The sequence below is a fragment of the Tachypleus tridentatus genome, chromosome 7 (assembly GCF_004210375.1).
Source record: "Tachypleus tridentatus isolate NWPU-2018 chromosome 7, ASM421037v1, whole genome shotgun sequence".
NCBI classification, from domain to species: domain Eukaryota; kingdom Metazoa; phylum Arthropoda; class Merostomata; order Xiphosura; family Limulidae; genus Tachypleus; species Tachypleus tridentatus.
This window is the reverse complement of record NC_134831.1, coordinates 107,317,805-107,342,565: the sequence shown is the minus strand read 5'-3', so window position 1 is coordinate 107,342,565 and position 24,761 is coordinate 107,317,805. Positions and strand designations below refer to the sequence as shown.

At 35.3% G+C, this 24,761-nt stretch overlaps 2 protein-coding genes across 9 annotated transcripts in view; both read left to right on the top strand.

Annotated features, from left to right (window-relative positions):
• spag (RNA polymerase II-associated protein spaghetti) overlaps positions 1 to 2,506 on the top strand; it is a 59,750-nt gene extending 57,244 nt beyond the window's left edge. For all 5 annotated transcript variants that reach the window (XM_076513452.1, XM_076513450.1, XM_076513451.1 and 2 more), the window contains one exon: positions 915 to 2,506. The gene's annotated coding sequence lies outside the window, so the exon portion shown is untranslated. The remainder of the gene's footprint in view (positions 1 to 914) is intronic.
• A 9,342-nt stretch (positions 2,507 to 11,848) lies between these two features.
• mon2 (Mon2 homolog, regulator of endosome-to-Golgi trafficking) overlaps positions 11,849 to 24,761 on the top strand; it is a 130,102-nt gene continuing 117,189 nt past the window's right edge. For 2 of the 4 annotated variants that reach the window (XM_076513447.1, XM_076513444.1), the window contains exons 1-2: positions 11,849 to 12,357; positions 16,366 to 16,628. In XM_076513447.1, coding sequence (XP_076369562.1) covers positions 16,518 to 16,628 — 111 coding nt within the window. In that variant the 5' untranslated portion in view covers positions 11,849 to 12,357; positions 16,366 to 16,517. The remainder of the gene's footprint in view (positions 12,358 to 16,365; positions 16,629 to 24,761) is intronic. The other 2 variants (XM_076513445.1, XM_076513446.1) reach the window with 2 other exon arrangements.

Sequence of the window (24,761 nt, the reverse complement as noted above, 5' to 3'; positions counted from 1 at the left end):
AAAGTGCCAGTATTTGTAACAATATTATAGTACTTATACCAGTGTCTAGTAGTTTTTAACAATGTGGTATCATAGTAATGTTTAAATGTTTATAAATGCATCGTCGTGATGCTATAGAAAGTCATGTTTATGAATGGTGATCCCTGTGGCTACTGGTGATGAGTAAAAACTCACACTTTGCACTAAAATGTTAGACTTGAATTTTTTCCTACATCCATGATTACTGAAGTAAGGACGATGTTTATGGCTGAGTAATATTTTTTTATGATAACCATGTGGTGATGTTACGATGATGGTGATGATGTGACTGCATGGGGATGTGTTAATGCTTACATGTTTAATACGGTAAACACCATTTCAAATTTTCATCAACAGCTAGAGTACTATTCTATATTAAATTAGTACTGATGGTTATTGGCTTAATCAAGTCATCTTAATTTCAGCAATTTTGTAATGTCCAGTGTAGTATCTTTGAATATTTAATATGTTCTAAATGCTTACTGCTTAATAAATAATGATATTAATTATAATAGATAGTGTTATACCATACTATATTCAATTAGTGTTAATGCAATGGTGTTGATAACTAATTGTCTCTGCTTGTCTGGGTTGGTAATCTGATAACTCAATGGGTATCTGGTTGGAACAAGTTTGAGAACTACTTGTTGGAAGCTTTTCTGTTGTAATAGTTCTTTATTTACTGAATATTCTTTTATTTTCATTTTGTCAGTAGTCTAGTTATTTATGAGTAATGCTCAAAGTTTTCTGCTTCTTTAAGATTTGTATTCAAACTCCTTTCCCCAAAATAATAATAATCACAGACAGTTTGTTCAGTTAATTTATTTCAACTCATAATAGTTTATGCTTATTATTCATGTTCATGTTTTATACCTTTTGATTTTGAAATTTTGTAGAAAACATCCATATGAAGCGAAATCAACTCGGTGGATTCTAACAAAAAAGGCAAGAAAATAGCAATCCTGATGTATTCTACACGGATCAGATATGTGAAGTGATCAGATACGTCTACATTGAATGTGACAAAGTTGAAGTAAAAGAATCATCCTTTGGGTTCTTTCCTATTAACGGAAAGACTACTGCTAAGCTCACAGAAGATATCTTGAGACATCTGGAGAGGGATGGACAGGGCATAAAACCTGTGTAGTGGTCAAGGATATGACAACGCTGCAATTATGGCTGGGATTCATGGTAGTGTTCAGTCAAAGATCAGAGATATTAATCTCAAAGCTTTATTTGTTTCTTGTACAAAATCATTTTCTGAACCTTTGTGGAGAGCACTAATTTGGAATCATTTATTCACGTGTGACTTTTTTGGAATCTTGGAGAGAGCCCATTCCTTCTTTTCAGTCTCACCTCATCAGTGGGAAATGCTAATGGAGAATGTAGGCATGGTAGTTAAAAGGCTTTCCCATACAAAATGGAGTGCTCATTATAGCGCTGTGAACCCAGTGAAGGCAGATTTTGAAAAACTGACCTCAAGTCTTGAAGTACCGTGCGATCCCAAAGAAAATGTGGACATAAGAGGATCAGCTCAGATTTTTCTGTTTGCTATATGTGATTTCTGTTTTTTTGAGTTACTTTCCATTCTGGTGTAAAGTCCTGGAAGAAATTAATCTCACACCAAAGTATGTGTAAATATTTTGAATCAGCCTTGAAGCTCTGAGCTCTAAAACTGTTTTTTGAAGATCAACACAATGAAACTGTGGAGAGGGCCATTCATTATGTAGCAACAAGGTGTGAAGAAATGGACATTTATATGGAAAGAAGAAGGAGAGTAAAGCTAAAAAAAAAAAAAGGATGGCAAAGGACGTTGGTCTCACATTGCCAGAGGAAGTAAAAAGGACTATGTTTGAATGTCTTGGTCGCTCTCATCAAGAATGGAGATTCGTTCTAAGGCAATGGATCAAATTCTGTCAATCTTCGTTATTATTCATCCAAACACTTTGGTTGTTACAACAGAAGAAGAGCTTCACTGTATTCTAAATATGATTCAGATTTTCGATTAATTCTCTGATGGAAATATCAGTGTGGAAATTGGACGACTTCGGATGTTGCCAAAATCAGCATTGAAAAGGCATAGAAATAGACAGCATTACAGTTTCTGGAGTTTATTGTGAAATAGGATTTTTGTAAATCTCTATCAAGCGTGTTACTATGTCTGAGATTCTTTTTGACTGTTAATGTGTCTATTGCTTCATGTGAAAGAAGTTTTCCAAACCGAAATTGATAAAAATTTCTTTCGCTCGATCATGAGTCAGATAAAATTAACAAATTTGGCTTTACTTTCCAATGAACATGAATATGCAAAAAGGTGAATTTTAATGAGGTCCTTGATCAATTTGCAGAAAGTTAGGCTCGAAAATAGAGAGTGTGAATCCTCACTATTTATCGTTGAAGAATAGGCTGAGGGTTGAAACTGGAAATCTTGTGTTTTGTTATATAAAATAAAATGCAGTATTACCTGTTCAATAAATGTTTAATATTCTACAATTTTCTTATTTCCAATTTGCATAAGACAGTACTATACTGTTTAAAAATGTATTTTCAAAGATGATATATTTTTTTGTGTGTTTAAGTTTTAAAATTATTTATGGTGGGGATGTACCAAAGAAAGGATCCGCCCCAGGTGCTAAATACTTTAGGTACGTCCCTGCCTCAGACTAATAGCTGGTAAGAATGAAATATACAAAACTAGTAACATAATTAAAACCTATGAACCAACATCCGCCCAATAATTGGTGTCAGTTGTCAGGTTACAGTAAACATATCGGTTTGTTTGTTTTGAATTTCGCGCAAAGCTACTCGAGGGCTATCTGCGCTAGCCGTCCCTAATTTAGAAGTGTAAGACTAGAGGGAAGGCAGCTAGTCATCACCACCCACCGCCAACTCTTGGGTTATTCGTTTACCAACGAATAGTTGGATTGATCGTAACATAATAATGCCCCCACGGCTGAAGGGACAAGCATGTTTGGTGCAACCGGGATTCGAACCCGCAACCTTCTGATTACGAGTCGAACGCCTTAACACACTTGGCCATGCCAGGCCCAAACATATTGGAAAGAACGCTCAAAAACTATAATATCAAACAAAATCGTATACTCAAATTAGCCACGAGGCTTCCAAAATACACACCAGTTCATTATGGATATAAAGTGAGTAAATTACCTTATCTCAAGGATAGACTTGACAAACTAGCCAATCAGTCTCATCTCTGCCTTCCACGTCATCTTGTGCACCACATAAAACAATATTGTCATATAACATGTGTTGCAATGTGGGCTTTGAATTCCTGCCAACAATTGACCCTGTAAAGCAGGGGTGTGCAACAGGCGGCCCGCGGGCCACAACCCGGCCCGCCAAGCCATTTAGTGTGGCCCTAGTTGTTGTAATCTAACCATGTGGCCTGATCTGTAATCCAACGCAAATGGAATATTTTTAAAAGCATCGATCCTACGGGATTCCCAGGCTTCGACTCGACAAACTTCTAAAATTATCTTTGCTAGAGAGGAGCAGGCCGAATTCGATTGGTCGGCCTCCTTAGGGCATGAATAGGTGACGTGCACTAGCACTATTGTCTACGACTCAACGTCATGTCCTGAACCTCGCCTTCGCCCGCTGGCGACAATTTTCCCTAACCTCTGCTGTCCGTCATTCATTATTGGTGAAAATTTTATTACCTTTACAGTTACTACAAGAGATTGAAGGTAAATTGATTATTATTTAGCATATTGTTGTGACTTTACTGAATTTATTAAAATTTTGCTTTCAGATGCATCTGATTCTATGTACAGTGTGACCTCGTTATTCGCGGGGTTACGTTCTTTACCCTCCCGCGAATAGCGAAAACCGCGAATATTGGATGCAGTTTTAAAACGTATATGTATGCGATTATATACTATATGAAATGCTTCCCAAACACTAATGATACTTATACTCATTGATGCAGTAATAATGTAGCAATATTGCATACTGTTATGTATTTCACTAAATTGTACCGTGCGTTACCGGGCTGTGCTTTGCCGTTTGCGTTGTTGGGGAAGCTGAGGCAGTCAGCCAATAGCAGTCCAATCTTGTTTGGTGAAGACGACAATTGATAAAACGGCTTGATTGAGTAAATACAACAGAAATCTCCTCGAAAAGCCCTTTCAGTCTCTGTGACCTACAAAACGCAGTTCGCGCATAACCCGCGAATATGCGGGGCCGCGAATGGCGAACCGCGAATAGGCGAGGTCACACTGTATTTTGCTATTCTCAATTAATTTAAGTACCGGAAGGCTATGATCGGGATGCCAATTTAGAAACATGTGTTTCTGTCCATAAGAGGTTCCATGTGTAAATAAATTCTATGTTTTTTTCTACTTTGCTATTTTCGTGAGAATAATTTTTGTTTTGATTTCAGGGCTAGTAAAATGTCAGCAGTTAAGAAACGAAAAATTGATGATGAGGGAAGGTTATTCAACAGTGAATGGTGCACAAAATATCTTGTTGTCCCACATAATCAAGGTGTTGTCTGCCTCGTCTGTCAAACTACAATTGCAGTCATGAAAGAGTACAATATTAAGCGACATTACGCAACTAAGCACTCCTCCCAGTTTGATGAAATTGTTGGTCAGGCACGAAAGGACAAAATTGAACATTTAAAAACATCCATTGAAAAGCAACAAGGTGTTTTACCACTTTCAAGAAAAATTCAGAACTGGTGACAAAACTGAGTTTTAAGCTTTGTGAATGTATGGCAGAAAAGGGAAAGCCTTTCAGTGATGGAGAATTTATTAAAATTGTTTAACAATATTCACAGAATATGCATGTCGAGAGAAAAAATATTTGGTGGAGCAAACTAGCCTTTCCCGCTTTACTGTCTCACGCAGGACAAAAGATCTTTCAGAGGACATCAAAGAAACTTTGAAAGAGAGATTGAATTCGTGTGAAGCTTTCAGTCTGGCTTTGGATGAAAGCACTGATATCAATGTCACATCCCAACTTGTCATTTTCATCAGAGCTGTTACTGCAGGCTTTGATGTTTTCGAAGAGTTTTTAGATATGGCAAGCCTTTCCTCCACAACCACAGGACAGGATATTTGTGAATAAGTGCTTAAGGTTGTAGAAAAGTTTGAACTGAATCCTTATAAATTATGTGGTGTTACAACAGATGGTGCTCCTTCCATGACAGGTAGGACAAATGGATTCACCAAGAAATTTCTAACTGCAATTGGAGCACAAGACGTAGTTGTAAGCCATTGCATTATTCACCAAGAGAGCTTGTGCACCAAAGTTCTGGATTTTGCAGAAGTCATGAAAATGTCGTCCAATGCGTAAATTATATTCGAACGCGAGGATTAAATCATCGACAATTTAAAACTTTTAGATGAGCTGGACAGTGAGTATTCAGATGTTTTGTACTTCTCTGCTGTACGTTGGCTTAGTAGAGCTGCTACTTTGAAGAGATTCTGGAATCTGCGAGAGGAGATTAAGTTCTTCATGGAGAGCAAACGTCAGAATGTGGACTTCTTGAGCAATGAGAACTGGCTGAATGACTTAGCATTCCTCACAGACATTACACAGCATCTGTCTGATTTAAACTTAAAACTACAAGGGAAAAGTCAACTTGTGAATAAGTTGTTTTAGCATATTTGTGCTTTTGAGAAGAAATTGGAACTTTTCCAGGTTCAGTTGAGAAGAGCCATATTGACCCATTTTACATGTCTTGCAACCAGGAAACTGGAATTTCCTAATCTGGATTGCACCAAATATGGAACCAGTGTACAAAAGCTGCGTGATGAGTTTGCAAACAGATTTCCAGATTTCAGACAAACTGAAATTAGATTGAAATTGTTCGCTCAACCTTTTGATTTGGCAGTGGAAGACAGTCCTGACGATTGCCAAATGGAACTCATTGAACTGCAGGCTGACATGGACACTAAAAGGAAATTCTCTGAAAACAGTTTGCTAGACTTTTACAAACTCTGTGTACGTGAAAAGTTTCCCAATTTGTCCCGTCATGCACAAAGAATTGCCTCCCTTTTTGGTAGCACCTACTGCTGTGAGCAATTTTTCTCCAAAATGAAGCTCATCAAAACCAAATGTAGAAGTCAGCTGACTGATGAACATTTGACCAGTCAGTTAAGAGTGGCAACCACTTCTGTCAAAGCTGATATTGACAAGCTCTGCAAGGACTCTAAATTTTAAGTGTCGCACTAAAATGATCACTCATGCAAAAATATAAAATATTATTGCTTGCATTTTGAGAATTTTTTTAATTTATTGTGCATGTACACGAATAAGCTTGTTTTTTAAGTGGCCCCGCTTGATTGATGAAGTTGGTTATATGGCCCACCGACGAAAAATGTTGCACACCCCTGCTGTAAAGCTTTGTAGACTTGAAAATTATCGCACTAGTGATCGATACGTTCTACCTGTTCTAAACACTAATCTTACTGTAAACGCTGTAAATTGTAATAAAATATACTTTATTAGTAAGTGAAGTCATAACGAAACTATTAATTCAGTTATACTATTGCTATTCAAATCTGTTCTTTCTAATCTTGCAATTGAATACGAAAACTCGTTCAATGCTAATGTTGCTCTTTATAGTTCAATGTTGTGAACTTGTTTTTAGGTATTAATGTTGATGATAAAAAGAATATAAAAAATCCGTATTAAATATTATGTTCTATTTTAACATCACATATCCATTCTGTTTATTTCTTAGCTAAAAACTCGCTTATTCATCTAAATTAAGATTACTTTGCAAATTTCTTGTTCGATCCTCCCTTATTAAGCAGATCTGCATAAAACTTGCATGGAAATTACTTTACTTTAGAATACCATAAGGATTTGGAAGCAGAAATATTGGTGGTGTTATTACTTGTAACATTTTCTGTTTTTACTAATATGCATATTTACACCTACTTGAGCTCTTGATGTTAAATTAATTTAGAATAATATTTTTAATAAACAATATGCATGTTCTCAAATTAGTCACTCTCTTTAACAAGAGAAAAAGATTAAAGTGGGGAAGAGAGAGAGAATTGTATGATAGAGGTATGGAGCCCAGAGAAAGCCCTATCCTAGACATAGGACTTTTTTATAATGCTGTGAAAGTGCATGATATCGATCAGCATATAGCAGAAGATTCAGAAAGATCTGCTGGCATTTGTAGTATTCTGATCAGTAGAACAAATTTTGCTCCGCGGATCAATCTTGGCACAACGGAAGTAAGAATGGGTGAGGTTTATCGACTGGCACTTGACAGGTCCGAGACAACTTCGGGAGAACTCTTATCCGAAAACCTAAAGTACAACTATAATAAAAACAAGTAACATAAAATAAAATTTTTCATTGACGATGAAAATTACCACATTAAAATGAAACTTTCCTTCATTTACACAACGCAAAAAGAGACCTCTATTCAATAAGGTAAGGGCCTGGCATGGCCTAGCGCGTTAAGGCGTGCGCCTCGTAATCTGAGGGTCGCGGGTTCGCGCCCAAATCGCACCAAACATGCTCGCCCTCCCAGCCGTAGGGGCGTTATAATGTGACGGTCAATCCCACTTTTCGTTGGTAAAAGAGTAGCCCAAGAGTTGGCGGTGGGTGGTGATGACTAGCTGCCTTCCCTCTAGTCGTACACTGCTAAATTAGGAACGGCTAGCACAGATAGCCCTCGAGTAGCTTTGTGCGAAATTCCAAAACAAAACAATCAATAAGGTAAAATAACCACAACTGCTTACTTCTGCCCTCCTCCAAATAAATAATTTTCGGCAATCCGTTGGTCTTTCACTTGCTTTTTCTGGAGTTTTGAATACTGATCGTTTCTGTGGATAAAATGGTCTCACACGGTGTCCATGATTCACAACAATAAGTATTTTATGAAGATCATAACTGCAAACAATTCTTACTTTCTCATACAATGTCTGTCTTCAAGAGCTATGATCGTATGACTAACCTATGTGGTTATGAGATATATTTGACCTCACTGTAAATACTCTGATTCCACTCTCACTGATGTCAGCGTTTAACAGTAACTCATAATTCTATCGTGGACACACCCACCCTAGGGGTTCTAATAAAGCACACTTTAAGGAATGAACTGATTGATTGCATTCCTCACTCCATTTGAGGTGTCTCTCTCCACTTTAGTGAGAACCAATAATAATTGGGTAATATTCATTGATGTCGAGAAACCCACTTGTAGAGAAATATATATGTAAAAACGGCTCGTTTGGGTTGATAAAATTCTTTTACGTAGAGGAGTGAACAACGTTTTGACCTTCTTCGGTCATCGTCAGGTTCATAAAGAAAGAGAGAGGTAACTGACCGTAAGCTGCTCACATATTTGAAAGGGGGTTGTGTAACTGAGTGTCGGAATGTAGAGGGCGGGTAATATTGTACAAGTTAGTCACAAATAATCAGTACTGCAACATAAACCTGAAAAACTACAGACGTTTTTGGCCACAGGTTGAGTCCAATTTTGCACAACCGTTGTATTAGCAGGCTTCATGGTAATTCTTTCTCTACCCATAATGTAACAGAGAAATTATAATTTCATGCTCATGAATGCATATTTTTTGAGTCTTAATTTCAATCCTGTCTTTTCTATCTGTTGAAACACCATCTTCAGATTTTTAGTTGTAGACTCAAACATGTCACCAAACACTGTTATAGATTAGGCATATGTCTTATTTTAGTCTAATTAATGTACACTTCATTTATCTCTCAAAATTGTGTTGTGAGTGCAACACACGCGGTGAAAGAAAGAAGATGAAATTCACACAAGTCATTTATCATGTTGAAAGTAGTCTTAGGTTTGATTTTGCCAGTATCTGCTTTCCAAGGCTAATTTGTTGAGCCAATGGTTAACCCATTCATCTGGTAATAGTAATTAAAAGGCATCAACACGTGTTATTGCATTCACTTATCTAAAATAAATGAATGGCATGGGTATACTGTCCTTCTTCCCGATAATCACTAATAGAGACAACCAAGCACTCTCGGAAGGTTATATGATCACATTCTTTAACATCTGCTGTTCTCCAGTGCTGGCTACATCCTGATGTTTTAGGGAAGTCTTTATGAAAGTTATTTACTCAGATGTGCATCACCTGTATCTTTATAAGGAAGATTGACCCACATTGTCATCCAGCACATAAAGTACATTGAAATATTCCACCACCAAGTCACTGAGTTGATACTGCTGCTCTTGAGTTCAGTTTGTCTGTACAATCATCAGCTATCAATTTCAGATATGTTGGTATCCACTTTTAGAGATTGAATAATAATGAAATTCTAGTGTTACAATTAGCATTGATTATTTTTACTTCACTTATTATGATGATCACCATTACAGAAGGGAGTTGGATAACCAAACATCCATAACTGTTGAAAATGAACTTTGTCTCTTCACAGACAGGTAATTGCATGAGCTAAGTGATACTTGCTTTCTGGACAATAATAATTTATTTCATGCATGAGCTCTAAAATGATGTTTCATAGCAAAGATCCACTAGGTTTCATCTGAGAATATCACTTGTATACACGCACATATACTTGTGCAGTTCACTTTTATTGGAGCCTCTCTGGATGACAGTTGATAGCTCTAATGCAGAACATTAGTTCCTTATTTGCCAAGACCGATAAATTCAAAAGTAAGTTCATACTAGGGATGCCAATGATTGAAGCTGGCGACAACAAATTCATTTCATAAGCAAAGCCACATAGGCATAGTGTCTATGTAAAATGGTCCAAGAAGTTTAAATGTGTCCTGACAGTTCCTGTATCAACCAGGAACTCAGTCTTCACCTTTGTATTCTGACAGCAACAAATCAAAACTAATCTAGTCTTAGAGAGCTGGATTGACTACTACACTTTTTTATTTAAGGTTTTCATTGCACTCCCTGAAGTCAATGGGTTCCACTAATTTCCAAGAGCTGCGACAGCAGTATATACTATCTCCTGTTGGCTCACATGTACTTGTTGCATTGTTGGTCAGAAATAATAGCCTTGGATACCTCGCTGATTTGCAAGGTATGGATAGTGGTCAAACATTTTATTTGCAAAACAGATGTTTCACTTCTCCTCTCCAAGATAGCGTTCTAGATAAGGTATAAATAACAAAAATTGCAGCATAAAAACCATGGAAGGAAAGGGATAGTATCGCCACTTCAGTTTGATTTCATCACAATGCTGGGATGTGTGAGTAGTTGTTTAATTATTGAGTCAGTTTTTGACGTGATGACTGGTTATAATAGTATGTCCAAGAGAAAGCAACTACACTTGTTACTACGATCTCCTCACATTCTTGCAATTGCTTTAAAGTTATCATTAAAGTTAATGAGGATTTCCGTGACCCATTGAAGCTACTTTAGTTTCATTCAATTAAGTGGTTAAGCTTCCATGGTACATCTTGTCTGAGCCTTGAGCTCGTATTGATTGATTAATCTGTTTTCCGCCAGTCTTACTCTCTTGCACAACTTGGCAAAGACCTTCTCACAGTCCCACCTAACTTAAGTGCTCAGAAAAGCTCACTACTACCTAATGAACAATCCGCTCACTTTTCCATTTAATATTTGCTATTTCTCATCTGCTGATGAACTAGATTCTGTTGACGAACATTATCTACCAAAAACACCTCCAGTCTCTTTTCAATGTTTTCAGGTGGCTTTGATTAGAGCCAGAGCTGTTGTGGCAGGCACGAGTATGTGAGATATGTACAAATTACCTAAATCAGTTTCAGACTCACCTGATGTCACACTATCACAATGATCCTCAGCTATATATGTTTCCTTTGCACTGAAATTGATATTCACGGGAAGACCATGAAATGCCATTTCAAGCACATCCTACATTAACAGCTCTTCTTCCTGGGTCACCAGCTATAAAGAGATAGAAATAATGGACCTTTTGATGTAACTGCAAATGTCTGATGTTCAGTGCAGGGGATTCTTCAAGACCTGACAACTATCTTCAATAAAAATCATTTTTCAGAGACAAACTATCTTTCTATGTCATAGGTCCTTCTTTTAAAGCAAAGTGCCGTTTACTTCACTGATCACAAGAACTCGTTTAAAAGGTACCATATACTTCAGCAGAAACAATAAATTGCATGGTAAAACATCCTTTGAACATGGCTTAAACTATTCTTATTTTTGTCCTTTTTTGTGGTACATATAAGCTAAATTAAATTTAGTTAAGAGCAAAGGGACAGACCCTCAGAATGAAGGAGATTCAAGCAGGATATTTATCACAAAATAACACTGAATATTTAGTAACTGATTGGTGAAAAATGAATAAAGTAAAGGAAAAGAACACAAAACCAAAGTTTTACACAATCATTGTGTGAATGTTTGCTTTCATAGAACGACTGACTGTTTTCATTGGATATACTCTTTAAACTGTTTACTTTTCAAGATTGTGAAACCAGGTTTACAAAATCTAAAGATGGCAAGATTTGCAAGAAACGTCCGAGTCGTATTTACCGAAAAGAATTACCATTATTTAAGCGGCTGGTCATTCTTACTGAAACAAAGATGAAGATACTATTCTCAACATATTTGCGAAACGTACAATAAAGCAACTTTATCAATGTATTTGTAGAACGGATATTACATTCTCAAGAATTAAAAAAAACAAAGAAAACAACAAAGACAACTAGATTTAAATCAACTCGATCACGCGTAATTCAAACCTGCTATATAAAAAGTAAACATTATAATATTATAAAAAATATAGAAATGCATGATGTATTTATATACCACAGGAGAAAACACATTTTATGAAAATAGATTTTATGTTTTAAAACATTAATAAAGATATACGAACAATAAACTATTTTATACAATTTCTAGAGGGCGGGAAGAAACAACTCTGCCAACTAGACAGGGGTTGGGGGAGTTTCCTGTAGTAAACATTTTTGTAGGAAAATATTAAATGTAGGCCTAAAGCGAAATGAAAAAATCTTAAATTTTCAACAGTGGTTATCATTACGTACATCCGTTGTGATGATAGGGTATTTTATATTGACATTTATGTATTGATTATTGTGAATCATATTTTAAGTTATTGATAATAATAATATTATTAAAAATAATCATCGACAAACAAATGAAAAATTCGATACACGAACAGTATACTATTGTAGTTTGGCATTTCGGTTGCTTTACCCTGCTTACTGAAAAGTTCGAGTCTTGGTAATATTACTTATATAATTTAATATAGGCTGGGCCTATATATAGACCGGCTGTAATAGCGACATATTAGTAGTAGAATATTATTACAAATACTGGTAAATATCCATAACATTAGTAATGCCAGTTTTGCGGTACAGGAATATATTGATTGAAAGTAAGTAACTTGTGTTTAGTAGTTTCCATTCGAATAATGTTGATATTCTAATATTATAAACAGGCAAAAATACGAGTAACATATTGGTGTTACGGACATTAACAATAGCACGTCCAGGGCTCAACTATTTTTAAATTTAAATTTTAGATGGAGTGGGAGTGGTGGTTTGAAAAATTAATATTTTTTATTTCCAACTCAAAATCCATATTTAGAAGGGTTGTGTAGAAACTCGACTTTCCCTGTTTAAAAACAGTGTAAGAGAATGATTATAGGGGATCTGGCTGAATTATTCAGAATTGTAAAGGGAATAAATAGGTTTGATGATAAGATTGGTAGGACTAGGGGATATAGATTTAAGACTTGTAAGGGTTGAAGTCAGTTGCAAGTTAGGATGATCAACTTTTGGGATATATTAAATTCAAACATATGAAACCTTCAATAGAAGGTTGGATGAATATTTAAAAAAAAATCAGGGCTAGGTACAGGCAGATGTGATGAAAAGAATTACCATGATAAGTCATTGGGTCCCTTTTCATTCATATGTCATGTTCTCAATTACAGTACATGATACATAAAATCACTATCATATTTGTACAGCATTGTATGAAGAGAAAGCACAGTCTTATCCAAGAAGAACACTTTTCTTATGCTGTGTTGGCCAGCTACTTGACAATGAATGTAAAGCCAAAAATAAGGAAAGTATATTCATCAGATGCAGGAGGATAGTTGTCCAGTATACTTTATGTTCATTAGGTGGCATCACTTTAAAGGGAAAGATTTTATTTTAGTAGAATTACTTGTCAAGTATTCCTATTGTTTTTGTACTTCTGCTTTTACGTCTGTTGTCCACAGAAATGCTAACTTGGAAGACTGTGTATAATATTTGCATATCTGACTGAAATGTATTGTAATAATAAGTAGTCTGCTTTGATAGCTTTAGCTTGGGAGTAACATCTCACTACAGTTCCACCTTCAGTCTTTGTAAATAATAATTTAAAAATTTTGTTTTTATTACAAATTAGTTTTTTATGAATTGAGTGTATCACCTGAGTTTATAGTTGTGTATACATGATTCTGATTATATGAAGTGTTTAGAATATAACTCTGCACAGTATAGTTTCATGGCTGTGCAGCAGACTTTTATTTGCTCTCGTAAGGTTCCTTATCAGTTTGGTTTTGAAATTGAATACATTTTTAGTAAAGTATAATGGTGACTATGTTTTTATCACAGTGAAAGTTCAGGTGTGTGAAATACTGCTAGTGTATGGCTTTAGAAAATTGGTAAACAAACTAAATTTCATTTTAAAAGTATTTATGTAATTTTGTAAGTTATGTTCCATCTTTTGAAAAATCTTTCACTTACAGTGTTAGAATGTGTAGTGTATATTTTTCATTTATTATATATATCATATGTTAGATGATTGTTAACCTCAGCTTAAACTGAATTGCCTAAGTTGACTGAACAAAACGATATTGAGATTACAGCCAGAAATATTGCTTACAGTGAGGATATTAAACTGATAAATCATTGTTAGTAAGAATGAAAAGCTATATTAGTCTGTTGATTTTTATGAGAGATGCTTTCTTTGATTAGAGGTTACTGATAATAGTATGTGTATGGTTAAATGATACCTAAACTAAAACATTGTAGGTGTGAGAAAAAAAGATTGAGCATTTGACTTAAAGGAATGAAATCAAAATTAGCAGCCAAACGTATAGCATTCATAACAATTATTATTTAGCAAGGCTGCACATTTTTATTTTCATCTTTAGACATGATGGTTGGTAAAACAAACTACAAGGCTTAGCTAATTAATGAAAGGCTATTTGCTGTAAAATTCTTCTCAACATTGTAAGTGTAGCTTTTGGCTGCTAAGTCACAAACTCTGTCCCTATTTTGGCTGCACCTTTTTCTCACACCTAAGGTGTTTTTAATTAGATAATGTGACTTTTTATCACTAACAAACCACACTGAAGTTATTATACATGATGGTAACTAGCATTAACTTTAGAATCACAACCCTATTATTCAGGACAGACCTTTACAGAATTAATGTTATTAATTAAAATTTATGGTGATAGTTTTCCTTTATAAAACAGTGTTTAATAGCTAATTTATTTTAACACCATGGAATTTAGATCAGTAGGTTTTTATTATCATCCCCATGGAATTGGCACAACTGTATCAAGTATACTTATTTATACTGATTGCTTAAACTAAAATCATGTGATGCTAAGCTCTATTTGATTAGGATAATTATATGAAATATAGTAAATTTGTGCTTAAAAGTTGACAATCAGTAACAATCATCAACACATTCATTTGAAAACTTGAACTGGAAACTGCCAATCTAGCTTGTATGGCCTAACCAATACTTAAGTATCAGCTTGTGATTTTACCTTATAGTTTTGGTGCTCTAAATTATCCATTTTTAATATAAATGACAAAAAGGTAAAAAGAGTCCACTTTTAGATGCAGCTGTAATAAATGTTTAGATGAACATTTTGTATAGATGTGTGCAAAAAGTTTGTTTAAAATTGAGCAGTTTTTATTGAATAACTTTGCACTTACAGCTTATACTTAGACCAAATTTTAAACTTAATTGTTGGTTGTAAACATCTATCAGTGTACCAAGTTTGAGAAAAACATCCATACAAGTTAAGAATGTTTTTCTATCAGATGTTGTTTCTGTACTTTTAGTGCAAATAAAACAAAAGAAAAATATGAAGGAATTAAACCAAAATTGGAAGTTTCATATCCTCTATATTTCATAATAGGTTAGCTTGAAATTTGGTATGTGATGTAGTAGGGCACATGTGTGATAGTTTGGATTACCACAGATTCTGGGCTACAGGTAGTGGAAAATTGCTAAACTTTCACTCCTATTAATAACACACAGTGTGCCCTGCAGGTTGTTTTGGTTAATAAAGTATTTATATGTGTTGGGCAAAGGTAGTGTAGTTGTTTCATATTGACTTTTAAAATTACTTTGTTTTTGATAGTTTCTGCTACAAATTTCCTAAGGGAATATTTTTTTTTTCTTTCCTTGAGAACATTACTTGTTATCTGGATGATTAAAAGGGATGAATTTGGTTTTCTCAGATTTCCATAGAGTTGTTGACAAAGTGCCACAGAAACTATAAAGGTTGGAGAAAGACTGATTGTGTTGTAGAAAGTGAAGAAAAGGTTTAATAATTTTAAAGTATCTTTATAGATATGTTGGTTTCAAGTCCAAAGAGATAAATATCTGTAAAAAGTGGTTCTTGTGTGGAATACTGTTAAACTCTCTGACTTTATTCTTGGGAAAATAATTGTAAGGTGAAACATCATTGAATGTTTCAAGATATTTTTGTGGATTGATTACACAAACTTTAATTTCTTTGTATTGTACTCTGAATATACTAAGATAATAGGATAAAAGGACACAACTTTAAAACTTGAAAAAGACTGGCTATGTTCCAGTTAAATTTTTTTATAGAATTATTTTTCCATTGGCAATTTTGAAGTTCATGAAAATGAAGATGTTTCAAAGTGTAATTGACCATGACACGTGCTGTGTTTTGGGGCATGTAATTTAAATTCTTCTATACAGAAGTGTTAATTGTAGTGTTGCTTATCTAAGTTATTGACCATTACAAAAAAGGCTATTAATGTATAAAGGTTTTGAAGTATTTTATTTTTCAATTCTGAATATAGAATTTATTTTTTGAGTGTGGTAGTTTCATAATTTGACATTAGCAACGTGATAACATATTTTGCTGAAAACTTTATAGAATCATCAATTATGATTCATTATGGTCTTATGAAATTACTTACTTAATATGCAGAAAAGTGATTGAAAATTTTTAATAATTTTCCTTTTTTTTCCCTCCAAAGGGTGTCTTAAATAGGTGAAAAGAAATATTAGACATCTGTTATTTTAAATTATATCAGGAGTTTGTTTAAGCGGTAACTCTGGTTATGATTCACACCTATTGGAATTAGTAAAGTCTGGTTATCTGTTACAGCTGTTTGGATCAGTTAAATCTGGATATCAGCCACATCTGTTGTGATTAGTTAAACCTGGACATCAGCCACACCTGGTAGGACCATCTAAATCTGGACATCAGCCACATCTGTTTTGATCAGTTAAACCTAGACATCAGCTACACCTGTTGGAATGACTTCAAGAGAAAGGACATCTGGTGAAAAGAAGTTGTTGGAGAATTTACAGAATGATCTAAGACTCTTATCAAATGAATCTCGAAAGAAACATCCACCACTAAAAGAGGTTTGCTCATTAAAATGTGGTATTCTTTGAATGTGCATTGAAAAATCTTAAAAATATGCATGGCTGAACTAATATAGCTAACAGTATTTTGTACTGATAAAAAGTTCTTGCTAATTGTGTGTGGTAGACCTAATATGAAATAACACTTACTGATGGTCTCTTAGTGTATATTAATAAAAGATAAGAGTAAGAAACGTAAAATTCACAAATGAACAAAAATAGTTGAGCTTTAGTCTTTAAATGGGCTGTCATTGTCAGTATGGTGTATGGTAGTATCAAATTTTGCATTGTGTATTATCCTGTCTGAGACTGGTTTACTGTATTATAACTTTCTGACAAATATTATTTTAATTGGAGAAAGAAGACTGCTTCATTCATCAGTAATGTTTTAAAGCATAGTAATGTGTTTTGCTGAGACCATGCTATGTAGTTATTTAATATCTTCTGTACCTTCTATCAGACAAAGCTATCTCTGTATTATTCTGCATCCTAAGCATTGTTTAAATTTTTGCAAATACCACACCAGTCTTTATACCCCATCAGTTTCATGCCATTTTTGAACATGTACATGACTTGTGACAACTCACCACCATTATTAATGTGTGTCCAATATTGATGCAGCTAGCAAAATTCTACTGTTCCTACTTACAGTCACTTTATAAATTGGCATAGCATTGTTCACACCCTTTTATTTACATTTGGCTACCAGTTATGAACATGCTTCTCAGTTATTTGTGTTTCCACAGTTTTATTTTACTGTGTTTGCATTCAATTATCTTGCCAATTTTGTTTTGCATTTCTTGTTACTGAATTAAAAGAAATATATTGACTACAGAAATTTCTGTCAAAAATGCTGCTAACATGACTTTCAAGGAATTGGGTTTGATCTTATTTGCAGAGGATGTACTTAATTTGTAGGGAGTTAAGTTTGTGTTTGGCTGGCAATTTCCTTTTCTTTTCAATGTGACTACATTTCTGAGGAAAATATAATCAGTGATAAGAGAGAGTTTAGACTCTTTCTTTTTATTGGTCTGCCACACTCATCATCACTTCAGGAGTTTCCATTCTGACACATCATTCATCACTTCAGGAGTTTTCCATTCTGACACATCATTCACTTTGGTTGGGAAATTATACTTCTCCTTTTTATTGCTTCTAGTTCTTCCAGGGGATCCATGATTAGTATTTCAACATGTGTACTTGACATTTGGGTCATATACCTATGGTAGGCATTGCTCAGATGCCCTTTGTATGGATTTGAAATTATTTTCACATGATAGAGGTAAGTATTTTGTTTCATCAGTGCTCAGTCTTTAGTAAGTTATACAGGGTGTTTGGAAAGTCACTGTGCACTTATATATTTATTAACAGACATGTTTCAATATAGAATACAGGAGGTAAATATGAATGACAATTATAAACAATGTTGAAAGTGACCCTTGTTGGCATCAATACATGCTTGGATCCTTATTTTGTTTCTAAACACAGTTATCACTTGCTGGCTTGAAATATTATACTGAATAAAGTATGATTACAAAACTGCACAGTGACTTTCCGAACACCCTGTATATTTATGTGTTCTTTGTCGTCGAAATTACTTTAGGTGAATTGTAAGTTAGAAGTTGAATATTAATTTTTGTTTTAGGTAAAATTAATTGTTCTTTAATATTACATACTTTGTAAGCTCAGTAAATTTTGTGGGTTTGGTAGTTCATTATGAATAAGTACTTTAACAAGGTATGTTTTGATTGTTTGCAAGTTACATATTACTAGTTGTATCCTAATTTTCATTAGTGTAAGAATAAGGTGTCCTTTGTTGTCTGCATTACTTTAGAGGAATTGTAAGTTAGTTATTGATTATTAATGGTCACCTAGGTAATTTTTATGACTTTGCACATTTGTTAACATTTCATACTTTGTTGACTAGATAAATTTAGATAGTTTGTCTGTTTGATATTCACAAGTACTATAGAGTTCTAAATAAATATATGTACAATTATTAATCTTCAGGAATTTTTCTTTTCCACCCTGTACAATACTTATTTGGGACTGTATGATTATTAAATTTTGGCTGACAAGGTAGGGAAGTTTGCCAATATCACTTACTTACTTGAGAGCAGTCTTGGCTATCTTGCTTCCCCAGCAAATTCACAAGAGAATATTGCTAATGTTACTCATTGCAAGTCAAGCAAGTGTGGGCCAGGCTGTATAATTATAGCACTCTGTGATCTGTTGAGAGCTGTGTCGTAAAGCAGCTTATATTCTTTGGCCTATTTGAAACTTGGAGCAGAAGTGTTTCCACTGGATGTAAGGGAAACTGGCAGGCTACCAGTCTGTAACTAGCCAGTTGCTTGGATGGTTGTTAAAATTAACATTACAGCTTGTTTATTTTATTATCAGAAAAGATTCAGTTTAAAAAAGTGTAACTTTTTTGATCCCTTGTATTTTGATAGCCAACCTCCCAGATCATGTGACATGAAGTATGAAGGAAATAAATAAAAACTTCCATTTTCCACCCTGTACCATTATTGAGGATCTCAGTATTATTTGGAACTGTATAGTACTTTGTTAACCTAGTATATTTAGATACATTGTCCATTTTACATCATCAGTATATGTAATTCATTGGTCTTTCTGAATAATTTTTTTCATAACTGTAACTGTATGCATCATCATCCTAGTTTTCATCATTGTGAGACTTTTTCTTTTACTTTGTTACATCACTGATATACTCGCTTCTTTCTTTTTCATAGGCCCTAGCTTTGCTTTGGCTTTTGTTTTTCATAGATTTATGACTTTAGAAATCTCTACAATTCAGAGTTTTTCTCTACAGTGCCTGCTTTGTCAATAATTAATTATTGCTCTGAGTCGAATTCTCCAGTTAAGGGCCCTTCTGTCTGGTCTAATCTTGACTCTTTAAGTGTTTTGTGTGATAATCTTGCCTGACATCTTTGCTCTATGAGCTTTGAACTCTTCTTTCTATGAATGACTGGCTCCTTCTTGCTTTTCATCACTCCTTTACTCCTAAAGGAAACAGCAGGCTCAGATTCCTGATGACAGTGGTGTATATATCACACTCCTAAAGGAAACAGCAGGCTCAGATTCCTGATGACAGTGGTGTATATATCACACTCCTAAAGGAAACAGCAGGCTCAGATTCCTGATGACGGTGGTGTAGATATTACACTCTTAAAGGAAACAGCAGGCTCAGATTTCTGATGACGGTGGTGTAGATATTACACTTCTAAAGGAAACAGCAGGCTCAGATTCCTGATGATGGTGGTGTAGATATTACACTCCTAAAGGAAACAGCAGGCTCAGATTCCTGATGACGGTGGTGTAGATATTACACTCCTAAAGGAAACAGCAGGCTCAGATGCCTGATGATGGTGGTGTAGATATCACACTCTAAAGGAAACAGCAGGCTCAGATGCCTGATGATGGTGGTGTAGATATCACACTCCTAAAGGAAACAGCAGGCTCAGATTCCTGATGGGAAGTCCACTCTCTTATCCATTTCATTTGAGGGGTTTCTTTTTTTTCAAGCTAAGCCTTCTGCTTCTCACCCTCTGATCAAGCAGTTCACACTTTCTTCACCTCATGTTTCTTACAGCTCAAAATAATCTATTTAGGGATGTGGGCTTGCTTGGAAGCTCTCATTCTCCTGAGTCATGCTCATATGCATTTCTTTAGGTGGACACTCTTAGATTAGTGTAAAATCTCCTCAGAGTCCTGGCTTAGTAATTAGACAGAGACCAGACCACTGTGAGGGATACTGCTTAGTTCACGTCATCTGGATTTTACGTCTGTTTATGGATTCATCTTTAGAGGGTTGGGGTTCTCACCTTGACTCGCAGGAGATTTCTGGTCTTTGATCAGTCAAGGAGTCTTCTTTTCATATTATCATTCTCAAATCTTTAGCAGTTCATTGAGCTTTGCCCCACTTCCTTTGTTATGAGTGTTATTGTAATGGTGGTTATAGTGTATTTTGATATTTTGACAGTGGTCACTTATACCACAGAGCCAGGTAATACCAATTCCAAGTTTCTGTGTTTTCAGATCTTGGATCTCATTCTGGGCCAACAGTGACCACATTGTGGTCTTAGTTTGCCTTTTTCCTGTCTCTATGAATCTGATGGAGGATTGAATATCTTCTCCCAACAAGATTCTCCTTATTGAGTGGTCCTTTGATCCACACATCATTTTGTGGGCATGTTCTCAGCTGGGGACACCTCATATACTTTTTTTGCCACCAGCTAGAACACTAACCTTTATTCCCTTTGGTCTCTCTTTCTCATTTGCTAACTCTGGAGGTGTTGCTCTTCTATCCAAATTGAAGGAATCTTCACATCTGTGGTTACTGGCTTATTTGACTCCTCTCCAGATGTCTATCTGTATACCAAACCACTCCGTGTCTTGTCCTACTGCTGGCTTCCTAATGACAGGCACAACCATTGTTCTCACTGTCTGACTTTTACTTGTACAATTACCCCTACTTTCACCTCTGTTTTAGGTCTCTACTGCTTTAACCTTTGTAGGATATTGTTAATCCAGTTATCACCATGCAGTCTTCGCATGGCTATTATCAGATCCTTTGTTTCAGCTCAGGGACTTGATTCCATGTGTTGCTTTGTTCCTTTCCCAATTCATAAGATCTTCTTCCATGTTCATTTATAAAAGGTGATGGTGAACCTTCTGTTTTTGGTATTTTTGTTGTGACTTCTGTCCTTCCATCTTTCCATTTCTTATCTTTCCTAATTTTTCATCTAGTTGTTTGGCAAAGGTTTGCTCACTCCAGCTGTATCTAGCTATCAGATGGTCTTATCAAACAACTTCATTTTTCTAGGTTTAGCTATCCCCTGTCATTTCCCTCTCTTTTCATGTCATGTTTTCTCCACATTCCTTGTTTGTTTTTGTTTGGATCTCACAACAGTATAGCCCTTTATGCCTTTCTTGTCTTCCCGTTGAATCTTTGTCTTCATGTTCCATCTCCTGTTTTTTCCCTCAAGACCTGTTTCCATTTCCTCCTTGCTTTTAGATGTCATCAGTCAGGTATTTTTACTTTTCCTGTTACCCATTTCCTCTACCATTCCTCTTATGTCATACTACATCCTGATGGTCCTTCCTCCCTTTGACTTTTGCTTCCTGTGAAGACTGTTTGGCTTTCCTATCTATTTCCTTAACTTCCATCTGCAACTGGAACTCCTTTTTGATCATGATCTGCTTTTTTATTATTATATTACATGGAACATTATTCCTGTTTTCTGAGTTCATGTTCCTAACATTTCTTGGAACCCTTCTGTTTCCTGTGATCTGTCTCTTGTCATGTTAACTGGTTGGGTTTGTTGACTTGTTAGGCTGGTGTATTCAGACTTATCTATGGTAGGAGACCATCTCCCAGCATTTCTTCTCATAATATTCATCATATCACTGTATATGTTGCTTCTTACTTTCACCATTTGATGAAGGAGATTGTCAAGGCTGGAATGTGGACTACTCTCAATACCTTTGTTGCCCATTATCTGCATGATTTAGCTGTATATTCCTCTGGTGGATATTGTCTTCTTCCAATAGCAGTTCTACACACACTTCTGTTTATCTTTGACTGAGGTAAGTCTTACTACTATCTTTCATTTCTGTTTTTGTTTTCAGTAAACCTTGTTTGACCACTGATAATGAGATTTCACTCTGTGATGGGCTGTCACTAGTAGACTTCATTATTAGAGCAGCAGGGAATTTCTATCCATTTCTTCTGTCTTTTTGATTGAATAAATTGGCATTGGTCTGCTTTTCAGAATAGGGAATGACAAACACCCATTGTACTTTCTCCAGGATGTCGTTCTTCCAGACTCCCCACCACATTTACTCTCCCTTTTTCTTCCAGTGGAGCACAAGAATTCTTACAACTTCTCATTTCTCCGTTGTTGGGATGACGGCTAATGGAAGCTTTTATCTGAGAGGGTTTAGAATTTAGTTAATCATACCTACACATGATTATACATTCAATGAGAAGAGGAAACAGCTAGTCCCTTCCTTTTATTTCTCCTGAATGCTTTTTGCCAAGTTGATAGATTTTGATTGGAACAGTTCCAGTCTACGTAAGATCCTCCTCATAATCTCGAGTTCAGGATATAACGGCCCTGTTCGTATGGTTGTGTACAGTAGAAAATCTCATTAATTCCAGTTGCAGGAGGTTCTTTTGTTATTCCTATAGTTAAGTTTGGGAGACTTTGTCTGCCCTGTAATACTAACAATATGATGTACATACACTGTCCTTACAATTCAGTGAATGTTCCTTGTTCTCCCCATAATTCCAGTTGCAGGAGGTTCTTTTGTTATTCCTATAGTTAAGTTTGGGAGACTTTGTCTGCCCTGTAATACTAACAATATGATGTACATACACTGTCCTTATAATTCAGTGAATGTTCCTTGTTCTCCCAATAATTCCAGTTGCAGGAGGTTCTTTTGTTATTCCTATAGTTAAGTTTGGGAGACTTTGTCTGCCCTGTAATACTAACAATATGATGTACATACACTGTCCTTATAATTCAGTGAATGTTCCTTGTTCTCCCAATAATTCCAGTTGCAGGAGGTTCTTTTATTGTTCCTATATTTGAGTTTGAGAGACTGTCTGCCTTGCAGTACTAACAACAGGATGTACATACACTGTTCTTATAATTTGGTGAATGTTCTATGTCCTCCCCTTAATTCCAGATGTAGGATGTCTTCTCTCCTCACTCACAGTTGAATGAGTTATGATTTTGCTCATAATATTGGTTACAGATGTTACTCTGTTCTCACAGTTTAGTTTAAGCTGGGTTTGGTTTGCTGTACAACTTGGTTATTTTATGAGTTTATCTGGTTTTGGCCAAAAGCTTGCTTCCTCTTAGTAATTCTGACAGTTTCATCCTGTGTTACTTACGATTGGGGTTGATGGGTATTTGTAACTCAGTTCACATTCTGTACTTAGTATGTTGACAATTTGTTTTCATCCTTAATTTCCTAATAATGAGGAAGAGTTATGGAACCTCATATGCTTACTTAAGGCTGTCAATCTACATAACTAATATTATTTATATTTTACTAGAGATTGCACCTCTCAGAACAAATCACATTTGTGTACATTGTTTTTTTGTTTTTTTTTCTGCCTGTATCAGATTAGCTCTCTTCTTTCAGGGCTAAGAACATACCTGTTCCAAAAGTAGTGTGGTAACCCACAAGTGTGCTATGTTTTACCTGTTTCAAAAGTAGTGTGGTAACCCACAAGTGTGCTATGTTTTACCTGTTCCAAAAGTAGTGTGGTAACCCACAAGTGTGCTATGTTTTAATCACAGATCAAACCCTTTCATTATGAGCAGTTGCTTTCTGCATAGTTTGATTTTTGTGTGCCTCTGTTGGCCCCTCCATTTTTGTAGTTTGTATGAGAAGAGGTGAGACTATCTTGAAAGTTAAAAGTTTTCTTGCACTGAAAATGTATTTCTCATAGATGCTTACCTTTTCTAACCCTCTCTACACATTGCTGGTGTTCTTGTCAATTCTTGAAAGTGAAGATTTAGTTGGAATAGCAGAGGGAGATAGCTGCTTCAGTTTAGGTGGTGCATCACTATGTGTGTGTTACATACATGTTTGTAGTGCATCACTATGTGTGTGTTACATACATGTTTGTAGTGCATCACTATGTTTGTGGTGCATTACTATGTGTGTGTTACATACATGTTTGTAGTGCATCACTATGTGTGTGTTACATACATGTTTGTAGTGCATCACTATGTTTGTGGTGCATTACTATGTGGTGCATTACTATGTACGTGTTACATACGTTTGGAAATAGCATGAATATGGTGGAGTGTATAAACATTAGTAAATTATTTTCCGGTGATGATTAAAGGGTAAAGAAGATGATAGTTTTGAATGAGAGTAAGTACCTTATGGAAATACAGTTTTATTATAAGAAAAACTTTTAACTTTTCTTAAGAGAGATTATGTTAGATTACTAATCACTCTTGTAGGTAATAGAAACATGCTATTTTACTAGGTGCTGATACATATGTAGTTAATAGGGAGCATGCCACATCACTAGGCACTGGTATATTGTAGTTAATAGGAACCCACACTATATCACTAGGCACTGAT